This window comes from Acomys russatus, chromosome 27 (assembly GCF_903995435.1).
Source record: "Acomys russatus chromosome 27, mAcoRus1.1, whole genome shotgun sequence".
Lineage (NCBI taxonomy): Eukaryota > Metazoa > Chordata > Mammalia > Rodentia > Muridae > Acomys > Acomys russatus.
The window spans coordinates 7,558,506-7,572,676 of NC_067163.1; the positions used below are offsets into that span (position 1 = coordinate 7,558,506).

General features: G+C 49.9%; 1 protein-coding gene and 1 pseudogene across 2 annotated transcripts; one reads left to right on the forward strand and one right to left on the reverse strand.

Moving 5' to 3' along the window:
- Positions 1 to 1,610: 1,610 nt before the first annotated feature.
- Positions 1,611 to 2,450, forward strand: LOC127209805 (60 kDa heat shock protein, mitochondrial-like; annotated as a pseudogene).
- Positions 2,451 to 5,098: 2,648 nt separating this feature from the next.
- Atp4b (ATPase H+/K+ transporting subunit beta) lies at positions 5,099 to 14,171 on the reverse strand. 2 transcript variants are annotated; one of them, XM_051170017.1, is made up of 7 exons: positions 14,060 to 14,171; positions 10,983 to 11,111; positions 8,652 to 8,765; positions 8,334 to 8,533; positions 7,368 to 7,424; positions 6,167 to 6,262; positions 5,099 to 5,322 (listed from the first exon to the last, which is right to left on the reverse strand). In XM_051170017.1, the coding sequence occupies exons 1-7, from the start codon at positions 14,169 to 14,171 to the stop codon at positions 5,161 to 5,163; spliced, it is 870 nt and encodes a 289-aa protein (XP_051025974.1). In that variant the 3' UTR covers positions 5,099 to 5,160. The 2 variants fall into 2 exon arrangements, with proteins under 2 accessions (XP_051025974.1, XP_051025973.1); XM_051170016.1 differs by having other exon boundaries at positions 6,167 to 6,277.

Consider the following 14,171-nt stretch of genomic DNA (forward strand, 5'->3'; position numbering starts at 1 on the left):
CTCCCGCATCCCAGGTTGGCCTTGAACTTGCTATGTAGCTGGTGGGGATGGGAAGTGAAGTCACCTCAGTGGAAAACAGGCGGTTACCCCTCAACTAAAACCAAAGCCTTGAAAGCAGGTCTCGAAGACATGGTTGTCCACTTGTGATCGCAGCAACGTTGGTCACCAATCAAAACAACTCAAGTGCCCACTGATTACATAAAGGACAAGACGTGCTCTACACACACAGTAAAACTTTAATCTCAACTGAAAAAATTCTGACACATGATCAAACCTGAGTCTCAACATCAGCCAGTCAGAAAAATAACCGTGTGATTGCATGCATATGAGACACCCAAAGTTAGAGTCCTAGGGACAGAAGGTGCTCGGCAGGTGCAGTGTCTGTGTGTGCACGTGAGCACTGTAGTAGATGGGGACAGTGGATGGCCAGCTGCGTGAACAAGCGGATGTCCCTGGCTGCCCTAGAGAACTCAAGCTGTCAGTTTTTGTGTTAGGTGGGAAAGAAATACTGTCAGGCATGAAAGAGGATGTGCTGGATACTTTTATATCAACGTGAACAAACTAGAGTCATCTGATAGGAGGAAACCCTCAATTGAGAAAATGCCTTCATAAGATTGGGCTCTAGGCAAACTTGTAGGGTATTTTCTTGATGTGGGAGGGCCTTGCCCACCTGTGGGTGTGGTTATTTCTTGGCCACGAGAAACCACCCAGTAAGCATCACCACTCCACGACCTCTTCATCAGCTCCTGCCTCTGGGTTCCTGCCCTGTTTAAGCTCCTGTCCTGATTTCCTTCAATGATGGACTACAGTGTGGAAGTGTAAGCCAAACAAACCCTTGCTTCCACAAGTTACTTTGGTCAAGGCGTTTCTTTCATCACAGCAATAGTAACTCTAAGACAAGTTGGTATCAGGAGTGTTGATGGGACAGGGCTGACCATGTTGTTTTGGGAGGATTATGAAAGGACTTTGGAACTTGGGGCTAGAAAAGCCATTGAGTGTTAAGAGCTCAGTGACGTGTTCTGTAGAAGCTTGCAAAGTAAGCATGTTGAGAGCAGTGCATGGGATGGAGACCTGGCTTGTGAAGCTTCAGAGGGAAGCAAAGACTCTACTGAACCTTTTGAGGTAATAATCTGTGGTCTCTGATCAGCTGTACTGAAGAATCAACTGTGATTAACAGGAGACTAGAACCAAAAAAGTAAAACCCATGCTTTACAGTAGATGCTGGTCAGCTGGAGCTAAGAAATTAGTGGTGATTAAAAAGAGACCAGCTCCTTGCCTTGTGGAGTGTGCCGCCACCTCCCCTGCCACGACCCCTGCTGCAGCAGAAATGCTTTGCCAGATGAGACCAGTATCCTGGGCACTGGCTCCTCGTCTCATTTGGGCCTATGCCAAAATCGTAAAAATTGGGGTGGGTGCTCAGGCCTTAATGCTTCAAAGTGTAGACCTGTTAGCCGAGAGGTTGTAGCTGTTACAATGAAGCCAAAGGGAAAAACTGTGATTATTGAACAGAGTTGGGGAAGTTCCAACGTAACAAAAGATGGGGTCATTGTTGCAAAGTCAATTGATTTAGAGGATTAATTAAAAAAATATCAGAGCTAAACTTGTTCAGGATGTTGCCAATAACACAAATGAAGAGCAGTACCATTGCTACTGTTCTGGTGCATTCTATTGCCAAGGATGGCTTTGACAATAGGAAGAACCAGCTTAAAGATATGGTTAGTGCTAGCGGTGGTGCGCTATTTGGAGAAGCGGGGGTTGAACCTAAATCTCGAAGATGTTGAAGCCCATGACTTAGGAAAAGCAGGAGTGGTCATTGTCACCAAAGATGGCGCCATGCTTTTGAAAGGAAAAGGTGACAAAGCTCAAATTGAAAAACGGATTCAAGAAATCGCGAAGCAGCTGGACATCACAACCAGTGAATATGAAAAGGAAAAGCTGACCGAGTGACTTGCGAAACTTTCAGGTGGCGTAGCTGTGCTGAAGGTAGGAAGGTGAGTTGCCCATGCTCTCCACGCTACACGAGCAGCCTACACGAGGAGGGATTGTTCCAGGAGGGGACTGCGCTCTGCTTCGCTGCATCCCAGCCTTGGATTCATTAAAGATCAGAAAACAGGTGTAGAAATTACTAAAAGAGCGCTCAAAACTCCTGCACTGACTGCTCCTAAGAACGCAGGTGTTGAAGGATCTTTGATAGTTGAGAAAACTCTGCAGGGTTCTTCAGAAGTTGGTTACGATGCTCTGCTCAGAGATTCTGCGAACGTGGTGGGAAGGGCAATCACTGATCCAACAGAGGTGGTAAGAGGTGCGTCACTGGCTGCTGCCGGGGCGGCCTCCTCGCTAACTACAGCCCAAGCTGTAGTGACAGAAATCCCTGGGAAGAGAAGGACCCTGGAATCGGCTCAGTGGGTGGGGTGGGAGGGGTTTGGGAGGCGGCGTGTTCTAACTCCTAGAATAGTGTTTTATCCTTATCAATAAACTGTGACAGGAAGCCCAAGGCAGGTTCCTCACTGCTAACTTCAGAGAAGTGATCTGAAGAAAATGACTGGCTGCTCACTGTAGCAGTTACTGGTTCGCATCGACAATATATAATGGCTTACAGCTGTCATTGTCCCTGCCTACAGATGATTTATTTTGTACTTTTGAATAAAGACATTTGTACATTCCTGTTCCTGGGTGGAAGAGCCATATGCAAGTGTCCTGTTTTCACCTCAAATAACTGAGACATTTCTACTGTTCACTTACAGTCATGATTGTAGCGCTGTGTCACCACATGAGAAGTTCAGAAGCAGCCTTCCTGTGGAGAGCGAGAATAATTGTGTACAAAGTAGAGATATATCCAATTATGTGACAACCCTGTGTACTAAAATTTTGTTTAAAAAAAAAAAAAAAAAGAGGTCAGCATCACCAAGGTAAAATCTGAGAAGTGTTTCTTCAGAGTCCACATACAGAAGCCGCATTCCAAAGAGGGCCAAATTGCATCTCCCGCTAGCAGCTGAACTTGGTAGCGTAAGAGTCACCCAGGTGGTGCTGGTTTTGACAGGATGAAGGAGTTATGAAAAGCAGCTGAGAAGCCTGATTGACCATTGGAGGAGGTGCAGTCTCTGTAGTAGTTGAGGCCCCAGAATTGAAGGGGCCATAGAGAGACACTGGGGCTTGGCACCCCAAAGAGAACCTGGGAGACATTGGTGAAAGTTCAGGCCTGCTGTAGCAGAAGGCTCCTGCGTTTTGGAGATGCCAGTGCTGTGGGATGGCCAGCAAGAGCAGCAGTGGTGGTGGTGCAGAGCCAGTCAGAGTTTGGAAGACAAGCTGTGTGTGCTGCAGTGGGCAGAGGCAGAGGAATGGCCCAAGTCACCTCAGAAGATGGTGAGTGGATACAGACATTAGACACTGTGTTGTTTACACTGTTGGAGTTTGGTTTTGCTTTGATCTGATTGTGACTGTGCTCTGTTTTTTTCCTTTTGAAGTAAGGAAATATTTAACTTAATTTTGATTTTTGACAAGTGCTGCTACAGTTAAGAGATTTGGAACTTTAAAATAAAAAGATTTTGGAGTTTTAAAGAGACTGGACATTTTAAAGGTACTGGACTCTTGGTGTATTTGAATTTATAAAGACTGACACTTTTAAAGTTATTTATTTTTTAATGTGAAATCTTGGGAATGTATGAGAAAGGAAAGGTGTGGCTTAACAGTGATGTGTTTGTGTGTTAAGCTGACAAGGGGTCAACTGTATTGGATAGTTTTATATGATCTTGACACAAGCTAGAGTCATCCGAGAGGAAGAAACCTCAATTGAGAAAATGCTTCCATAAGATCTGGCTGCAGGCAAGCCTGATGAACATTTTCTTAGTGATTCATGGGGGCGGGCCCAGCCATTGTGGGCGGGGCCATCCCTGGTCTGGAGGTCCTGGTTCTGTAAGAGAGCAGGCTGAGCAAGCCATCATGAGCAAGCCAGTCAGCAGCTCCCTCCATGGCCTCTGCATCAGCTCCTGCCTCCAGGTTCCTGCTCTGTTTGAGTTCCTGTCCTGACTGCCTTTAGTGATGGCCTGTGATGTGGAAGTGTGAGCCAAATAAACCCTTTCCTCCCAAATTTGGACACAGTGTTTCATCACAGCAGTAGTACCCTAAGTAAGCTAGAGGAGGGCTAGATGTTCTATTTGGCTTGGTCAAATCAGTAGATGCTTCTGAAAACAGTTGTTTGCTGGTGGAAATGAAAATGACCCCTTTCCCTCAACTCCTGAGTTACTTTAAAATAGTTTGCAGGGTGTGGAATCCGAAAGGCCACACAGAATAGCCTGATAAATGTTTATGTTTAGATCTTATACCCCAGGAAGCCCTGCACCTGGTTGCACTGTGTATGTGCGTGTGTCCTCCTGAGCTGTGTTCTGTCTCAGCTGGGAAAAGGCAAATGCAGGCTCTTTTGCTGCTTGGTTGCATGAGGAGGCGATATGCAGTGTGAAGATCTTTAGGAGAGGCCCTGAGACCTTGGAGGCTGAGAGACAGGAGGTGGCAACAAGGTAGGTCTATGGGCAAAGTGGCAGGCTGTGCGGAATGTCCCTGCCCCGTACTCCACCACTGATATGCCTGACCCCAGTTGCTGAGGTGCCAAAACTACTTGTATTGAGACCGAAACCATAGAAAGGTTTTAAAGAAAGGAGTGCTTGGTTCTTAGTAGAACTTTGCCCCTGGGTCAGGAAGGACATGGCTTTTTCACGCAGAATAAGAAGAGTAACTTTAATGAAGTCTGCTTTGGAGAATAGGAGTTGTAGTCTCAGAAGCACAGACTGGGGCTATGCCATGCTGGGTGACCAGCGTCACACTGATATAGACCCATAGTTCACACTGAAGTGCAGGACAGACAAATGACCACAGGGCAGTCATGTCGACAGATGGGTCACTCTCGGGTCTCCTTAATGATAGCAGGACTCTGGTTTCCTCTTAACCCCAAAGCTACAATTGGATTGCAAACATCTAAGATTTAGTAGAAAGCTGGTGATGCTCAGGGGAGTGCTGGGCAGGAGCACTTTCTGGTGTCAACAGATGGGCCATCGTCTCAGCTCTGGACCATGTTTGAAGTGGCTGGGCATGCTGGCCAGCAGAGGATGGTCGGTCAAGAGGGAGTGGCCTGTAGGGCAGCATAGGTGTGGACAAGCATCCTGCTCCTTACTGCTGTATTGTAAGTTTGAACTCCACTTTCCCTTCATAGGGATCATGGGGATTGTTGAAGGTCACGTGGTCTGCCAGGATCTTGCACACAATGCGGACTTCTATGTTCTTGGGGACGTTGAGAAGCTTCGCTGCCACCAGAGGGTTGCTGTAATGGGGCTGAAGTGCAAGCACAGGGGGATGAGATGCTTGGGAAAAAATTCCTGATGTTAGAAAAACAAAGTAACTGAAGAAGCAGAGAGCTAAAGGACTCCTCTGTTGGTCTGTCTTGGGGTCAAGCCTGTTGGGCCTAAAGGAGCCTTTGGATCACAGAGAGGCTGGTTTCTGGCCGGGCGTGGTGCCACACGCTTGTAATCCTAGCACTCGAGAGGCCGAGGCAGGGGGATCACTGGGAGTTCGAGGCCAGCCTGGTCTACAAAGCGAGTCTAGGACAGCAAAAGGCTACACAGAGAAACCCTGTCTCGAAAAACTGAGAGGGTGGGGGCTGGCCTCTGCCCACAGCAGCTAGGACTCTCTGTACTACGGACGGCAAACAGGGTATAAAGTAAAGTGGGGAGAGACGCATGCAGTTGAGAGGAAGTGCTTTGGAGGGATTCAGATGCAAGGAGGATGTGGAAGATACTGCACCCTGCAGGAATCAGGGTGATATTCATGTTTTTTGGGGGGTGCATTTCTAGGTAGATAAAAGAAGTACCCAAGACTGACTAAGGTATGTTTTTCATCCATTTTTTTCTTCCTCCCTTCCTTCCTCCCTTCCTTCCTTCCCTCCTTCTTGTTTGTTTTTCCAAGACAGACTCTCAGGCAGGCCAGACTGGCCTTGAACTTGCTCTGTAGCCAAAACAACCTCGAGCTCCTGATCTTCCTGCCTCCACCTCCCAAGTTCTGGGATTACAGGCATGAGCCACTTTGCCTTTGTGTAGCTTTTATAGAAAATGGCTTTCCCATTGCTAAGTCTGATGTAATTCATTCAGCAGGAGCACGGGGCAGAGTGAAGCAGACCCACCTGTGCTTTCCTGCCGTAGTAGGGGAAGTAGTGGAGACTGAAGGTGCCGTTGGGAGGATAGTACTCCACCTGCAGGGGCTCGGTGCTCTTCCGGGGCTTTTGGGGATCATCCTGGGGAGGAGAGGCCACAGCTGAGTCTAATTGGCACTGGGGCACATGTTCACCTGTACAAGTACACAGTCATATGTGTACTGTGTGGCACACACTGGTAACAGAGCCCATGATCACATCCAAGCTTCTTTGCATGTTAGTGCAAAAGAAATTAGCCATCTTTCTTAGTCAGGGCTGAGAGCCTGGCAAGAACATCATTTCTCAAAATGCCAAACCCCAGCCACTTTCCACCCCGCATACCCCATCTTAGAGTCTTGGCTGAGTGATGGGACCTGGGAGCTGGTGTTTGCTTATTATCATGTGAGATGAAAGCTGGCAGATCCAAGAGCTCATTGGCCAAAGCTAGGACCTGCCCAATGGGTAGCTTAAGCTCATAAGTGGACAATGACCTCTCAAAGCTCACACAATGACCTACTTGTGTGTGTCAAAATAACTTAAAAAGTGAAGAAGCTGGGTGGTGGCGCATGCCTTTAATCCCGGCACTTGGGAGCCAGAGGCATGGGGATCTCTGTGAGTTCCAGGCCAGCCTGGTCTACATACTGAGTCCAGGACAGCCAGTGCTACACAGAGAAACTCTGTCTTGAAAAACAAAAAAAAAAAAAATCAACCAAACAACCAAACAACAAAAAAAGTGAAAACCATGCCTGCAGCCCTAGGGACAGAGCTCTGAGGATACAGATGTTCCTTGGGTCACTCATGGACATGCCCTTTTGATGTATCGGGTAGGGGACCATTTAGTGGAGGCACATTTAGTATTTGATACTGTACTTAGTTATTTCATAAGAGGGTTTATCTGAGATTAATGCCACCTATGTAGACGTACTAAATCCCATTAAACAACTATGCTGTTGGTGATCTGGGATATTTTTGTAGATAAAAACATAGATAAGATGGTAGTAGAATTGTGGGTCACCCATACCGATGCCAGGCTTTCTGAAACATGATGAGGAAGAAGCCAAAGCTACAGCATCATTCCTGGGTTGTCACTCTTGGCAATAGCTGATGAGGTGACAATTGGCATGTACCCAGGTTTAACTTGGGTCCCATCCCTACCCCCTGCCCTGCCCTGCCCTGCCTCAGCTGTGCTCACCTGGAAGGTGCAGTCCACTCGGGGCGCTGTGTTGTTACTGGGGAGGAACTTGACAATCTAGAAGAAAGACTGTGATGTGGTCCTGGTGTGCAGGAGGACACACGCATGCCTCTGATCCATCATCCCGTGGTACCACCGTGTAGGAGGGCAACTGACAGTGGCAGTGCTGAGGCAGAGGGCTCTGCTCACTGGCACCACATCCAGGCTTGCTGTGGTGATGGGTAGCATCCTCCCTTCTTGCTGCAGTGGGGACCCCACACCTTCACATGCCTCCCCGAATCTCTGATCCTCAGCCATTGTCTCCTGAGCTCTGAGCAGGACCTGTCTTTAGTGGGAGTGTCAGCTGCCACATGGGCCAGTGGAGCCTTAATCACAGCCCACTTGTCAGGCAGCTCTGGGGAGCTTTGTGATGGGTTCAGGGCATGAGTGTGTGACCCTATAAGCCCCTGCCAAGTGGAAATAAGTGGCAAGTAAAAGCCCAATTGGCCTTACTGCCTATTTCCAGGGACAGGGACACTGAGCGCCACTCAGCTTGACTGTATTTCTGCCTCTCGATTGCTGTGTCTTTGTTCTTAGGGCATTGGCAGGACTTGCTGCTGGCTGGTTTCCGGTACCACTGAAGCCTCAGTGATTGCCATGGGACCCACTCTGAAAAATGCCTGTTTCTAGTGCAGAAGGAGACTGTGTAGACTGCCCCCAGGTTCTCCCAGTCCGAATCCATGACTCAAGACCCTTGCTGGCTAAGGTCTCTCCTTCATTAGCCCTGTGTCTTATTTATGCAATATTTATAGCTATAGGGCTGGTAAGATACTGTCTGAGTAGAAAATTCTAGATTGGTATTTAAAAATTGAACACAACAAATGTGTGTGGAGTCAGGTTGGGGTAGATGAGGGGCCTGGCCTCCATGCTTGAGTGTGAGGAGGGTGCCATCTCCAAAGTAGGGGGAGGAGGGACCTTGATACTTACCCTGTTCATTTTAATAATGAAGCAGGGCTTTCCTTCCTCAAAGCCAAAGCTTGGGTCCACCAGGCCTGAGCAGTTCTGCAGCATGTCTGCCATGAACTTGCAGGAGAACTTGGTATGGTTTGGAGCCTCAAAGCTCTCCTGGAAGAAGTACTTTTCAGAGGTGCAGTTGATGCTGTCCTGCTGGGACGCCGGGGTGTAGCCTGTAGAACACACATCCTCTCAGCAGCCAGCCCCCTCCCCACTGTCCATGGAGGAGGTCCCAAGTCCCCAGTGATTCTCCTAGGATACAGATCCAGTGCTAAGTCCGTGCTCACCCACCTGCTAAGAAACTGTGGAGAGTGTGCGTGAGGCCAGCCCAGGAGCTGTTTTCAGAGACGTTGTAGGAAATCTGCAGCCCTCTTTCCCCGTACACATCAGGTCTCAAGGTTACCCCTGCAAGGAAAGGGCACCACCTCGGATTCATTTCTCCAAGTGTTCTGATATTCTTTTGTTTTTTTAAAGATATATTTATTGATTATGTATATAGTGTTCTGTCTACATGTACACCTGCACACCAGAAGAGGATACTAGATCTCATTATAGATGGTTGTGAGCCACCATGTGGTTGCTGGGAATTGAACTCAAGAACTTTTGGAAGAGCAGCCAGTGCTCTTAACCTCTGAGCCACCTCTCCAGCCCTGTTCTGATATTCTTATACTGAACCCTTGGCCCTAAGGTTGTTCAGACTCACACAATACCAACCATAGGTCGTCCTAAGGTGGATCCAGGTCCTCACCCTCCTAGGTAAGAGCTACAAGAGAGGTTCCCTCTAGCTAAGGAAGCTTGGAAGAAACACTACAAAGAAGGGCCTAAGGCCTCTGACAACACAGGTTCTGGGACCCCTGCCCTCTGCAGAATCAAACACAGTGGGCACGAAGGCCTGTCCTGTGCCTGAGACTCTGTATGCCCAGGACCAGCAATAGTGACCTCTGTTTCATTGGGGTCATGAGCAGGATTGGTGCAGTGCATACTAACCTTTGAGGAAGGCTCCACATAGCCTGTAGAAGGGGCTCTAGGGGAAAGGAATCTGAACACACATCAAGGTTTCCACTTGGGAGCCATAGGCAAGAGCACACGTCTTTAATCTCAGCAGTTGGGAAGCAGAGGCAGGCAGATCTCTGCTTGAGGCCAGCCTGATCTATATAGAAAGAGCTGCAGGACAGCTAAGGATACATAGAGAGAGCCTATCTCAAAGGGGAGAAGGGGGTGCTTTTCACTTGGGGGCTGGGGAAATGGTTCAGTGGTTAAGAGCACCTCTGCTCTTCCAGAGGACCCTGGTTAGATTCCCAGCACCCACATGGCAACTCACAACCACCTGTATCTCAGATTCCAGGGCATCTGATGTCCTCTTATGGCCTCTCAGGTACTAGGCACACATATGGTGCATTGACAGATGACATGCGGCAAAACATCCCATGCACACACATAAAACAACAACAGCAACAACAACAACAGCAACAACAACATAAACAACGTCATAAAAATATCCTTTTCACTTGCACTGCAACATGGTGTAGCAGATAAAGGTGCTTGCCACCAAACCTGATGACCTGAGTGTGATGCCTGGAGCCACATAGTAGGAGAAAAAGAACCATCTCCCGAGGGCTGTCTTCTCACTGTACATGCCTACAGACCTACTCTTGCACACACACACACACACACACACACACACACATGTGAACAGTGTAAAAGATATGTTAAAGTACTTCACTTATTCTGCTTAAATGCAAAAGCATTTTTTTTTTTTTTTTTTTTGGTTTTTCAAGACAGGGTTTCTCTGTGTAGGCTTGGCCATCCTGGACTCACTTTGTAGACCAGGCTGGTCTCGAACTCACAGCGATCCGCCTGCCTCTGCCTCCCGAGTGCTGGGATTAAAGGCGTGCGCCACCACGCCCGGCTTGCAAAAGCATTTTTAACAAAGTGTGTGTGTGTGTGTGTGTGTGTGTGTGTGTGTGTGTGACCGTAGTCTGCTGTATATCCACTGAGTGGTTCTGCCAGCAGACAGGGCGTGAGTTCATGGGGCAGACTCAAGCACAAGTGGCCTGGAGCCACCCTGGCCCTCTGTCTTTTTCTGGAGCTACACGCTGTCCCCACCTTCACATCAAGTCATTCATTCTTTTGAAAGCAGCACGTGGCCTTCACTGGGGGATAGTCTACATTGTGTTCTGCCTGGCCCATCCATGTTGCTGGCTTTCTGTTTAGGTGAACCAGGGCCTGCTCCCCGAGGCCTGCTCCCCCAGGCCTGCTCCCCCAGGCCTGCTCCCCCAGGCCTGCTCCCCCAGGCCTGCTCCCCCAGGCTGCTCCCCGAGGCCTGCTCCCCCAGGCCTGCTTCCCGAGGCCTGCTCCCCGACAGCACTCCCTTGCATCTGCTCCCAGATACTCCCGTGTGTGTGTGTGTGTGTGTGTGTGTGTGTGTGTGTGTGTGTGTAAGCATTTTTATGTGAGCGCACAGGCGTCTTGTCCCTGTGATCCTCCCTCCCAAACCCTTCCCATTGCTTAAAACTAAAGCCAAAGTCAGGCTTTGCAATTTATGCTCATCATCCCTCTCAGGAAGCTGTGGGGCCCCCTGCCCTGGGTGTGGGGGGGACGGCGTGCCCTCCTGATGCTTACCCGGTGACTTTAGCTGGTCCTGGTAGTCTGGCGTGTAGGGGTCGATGGTCTGCATGAGCACATAGATGCACAAGGCGAAGAGGCCAGTCATGACCACGTAGAAGCCTGCATAGTAGAGGCTGATCCACACTGCGGAGAGAGTTGGAAATAGCTACCTCAGCTGTGGCAGCAAACATGGCACGGACCCACAGCTCTCTCCATCTCTGGCACAGGGCGCAGTTGGTGGTGCCATGCAGTGCTCTCATGATGCTGGGCCATCAGTACCTCTTCTGAGTTCCAGAACTTTCTCATCCAAGTGGAATCGCTGGCATCCTCTTACCCTCACTCCCCAGCTCTGGAACCCACCGTCCCACTCCATCTCTAATTATTTTTTTCACATAAATAGAACTATAGAGCATGTGTGTGGCCTTGTGTGGGGTCCTGTCACTCTCCTTGCACAATTAGTGCCAATTGTATGTGCGTGGCACACTGGTTACTGTATCCACAGCCAGAGTGGCCGGATCCCAGAGCCTGTTCTTCTGCATCCTGAGGTTCCTACTGTTCCTTGCATGACAGAAAGGGAAAGGCAGGGAGAGAGGCAGCTGCTGGCCAAGGACAGCCCCAGTGCTTCACCTGGCTGGCAGGGCCATGGCTGAGTGTGCACCAGGCCATGCTCTGAGGACCTGGCAGGAGCTTGCCCTGTGTCCTGCAGAGAAGAGGGACAGCAGGCATGCTGGGTCCACCCCGCTCCTGTGGCTCCCAGCTTCAAGCATCAGCGGAAGGAGATGCAGGAAGAGGCAGGATGGGTAGCAAGTGTTCCAATCCCTTTGTGAGGCAGGCTCCGAGGGCTCCTGAAGACATCCTCAATGACTTGTCTTGGTCAGAGTTGAGTGAGACCACACCCCACCGGGGCACGGCCTTGCCCTTGGGCTGCTGTGAAGTCCCACAGTCATGGTTTGAATGCTTCCCAGTCGTGGGAGCCGTTGCTAAGAAACATACTGCCACAAGAGGGGCGTCTGTGGTCCTTCCTGGGAAGGTGTCTCAGAACATGGGATATGCCTGGGGATGCAGGGTGTGGGTGTGTTTTTTTCCAAACAAGTCATTCTCCAGTCTCCTGTGACCCAAAGACTGACTAAAGGTCAGGACCAAGTCCACAGAGATTAGAGAGTGTGGGGAGGTCACAGGCTAGAAGTCAGCTGTGGGACTGTGTCTCCCCAGAGGGCCAATGCAGCAGTGGCCTGTCTCAGAACTATGGTTCCATGGAGACCTCACACTCTTCTTGGGTTTGGATGTTGTAGTGACCAATGGCCTGACCCGGTACTTATAGAATTAACAAGGCTGTGTGCCCACTCAGCTTCATGGCCTACAGGGCGGTCGCCACACATGTTTAGCAAGAGCCAACAGAGGGAGATTGCCCATGACAGGACCGTCACGCCAGTACAGTTCCCGCCCCCCACAGGCAGGAGTCTCGGTTTTGTTTACCGCTGTCCGTCCTGCTCATTCCCTGGCCTGTCAACTTGTGGGATGTGAGTCAGGACTCAACACTTCCTGGGTTCAGGTGAAGGACCCCAACTTTGCCACCATCAAGATTGATTCCTCATATGAGCAGTGCCACGGGATCTCTCAGCCTGAGAGCGGCTATTGGTAAGAGTTCCATGTCACACAGAGAAAGTGTGGCCCACACGGCAGGGTGTGCCCCAAGTCCCTGAGACTTGTGCTGTTCTCAGTCCATGGTCTCTAGTCCCTACTTTCTCTCAGCCCTGTGTATGTGTGCTTCTCAGATTGTCATCACCAGTCACTGAGGCACATGCTCAAATCAGGCTGTGAAACTATTCCAGAATGTTCTGAGTGGCATTGTAGTCATCAAGGAGGCTTGCAGGAGGTTTGGCACCTAGAATGGCCTACCATACAAAGTTCCTAAGAGGACAGCTGGCCACCCTGTTATTTGCCAAAGGGCCCTGTCTGCTGTCCCTTCTTCAGGTACCCACTTCCTGGAATGGTCCCAGTACCAGCTCTGCTTCTGTGTTTCCCACTGGTGTATGGTGGTGTCTGTGTTTCCTCTATGCCCTGAACTGATGGTATTTCCCTAAGTCACCAGAGACTCAGGTGCTCTCTGCCCCCAGGAGGCCACAGAGCCACATCTCCTACTACATGAACAGTGTATATTTTCCATGTCCAAGCTGAGCTGAGGCTAGCTGAATTGTCCCAGACACGAATCACCAGTACCACCCTCTCTGAGATGAGTAGGTAGAAGGCTAGCCATAATAGCCTTTAATTTGTGTGCAGACCTGGAGGACCTTAGACTATATCCCCCTATGGCTGCTGAGGGGACCCTAAGGACCAGGGCCTGGGACCTGCCTTCCCAGGAGGAAGGTGACACACATCCTGCATTCCCTAGTGATATGGCTGTGCTGTCTGTCACTCCCACGCCACGGGTCCTGAAAAACCTGAAAGATTTTCACTCTTCAGGGTCTCTGGAGCACTTCCTGTCTGGGGAAGACTTACTCTGTGAGGGGATTTCCTGAATGGGTGCACGACCTCCCAGTCAACGAGGACTTTTCTGCTTCTACAGTGTGGCCCCACAAGGAAGCCCCAACTCCCCTCACCAGGCCACCACAGGGCAGCCATAAGATAGGAACTCTGGATATATCTGCCAGCCCACCTACTTCACACTTAAGAGTGATAGCTACACAGGACACTTCGGCTACAACCGGGAAACCAAAGCGGTCTCTAAATAGGCCCAGCATGTTAGAGCTGTGGGACCCTCACAGGAGAATAACTCCACTTAAATAAATTCTTGCCTCCCAAGTGATCTGGACAAGAAGCCACCATCACTTGTTGTAACTTACAAACATTAATTTCAGAAAGAGCTTTAAAATGTCGTTTTCAAGTTATGGATGAAGTTGGGGGTCAGTCTTAGACCTGCATTGCAGGTGTTCTGGGGTCTGAGCCTCAGGGCCGTCTGGGGACCCTGGCTTCCTGCTGAGAGGTGAGGCATGGCCTGCAGTGTGTCCCCAGGTGTCCCAGCAGGCCCTGGGTACTGCCAGTTGCTAGCCCTCTGCCTCACCCCATTCCCTCTTCACATGGCCCACACCTACCCCACCGGGCTGGGGTGCGGCCCAGCATCTGGCCAGTGTCCGGGTTCCAACAGTAGTGCCGGAATTCGGCCATGCGCTGGCTGCATGACTTCTTCTCCTGCAGGGCTGCCAT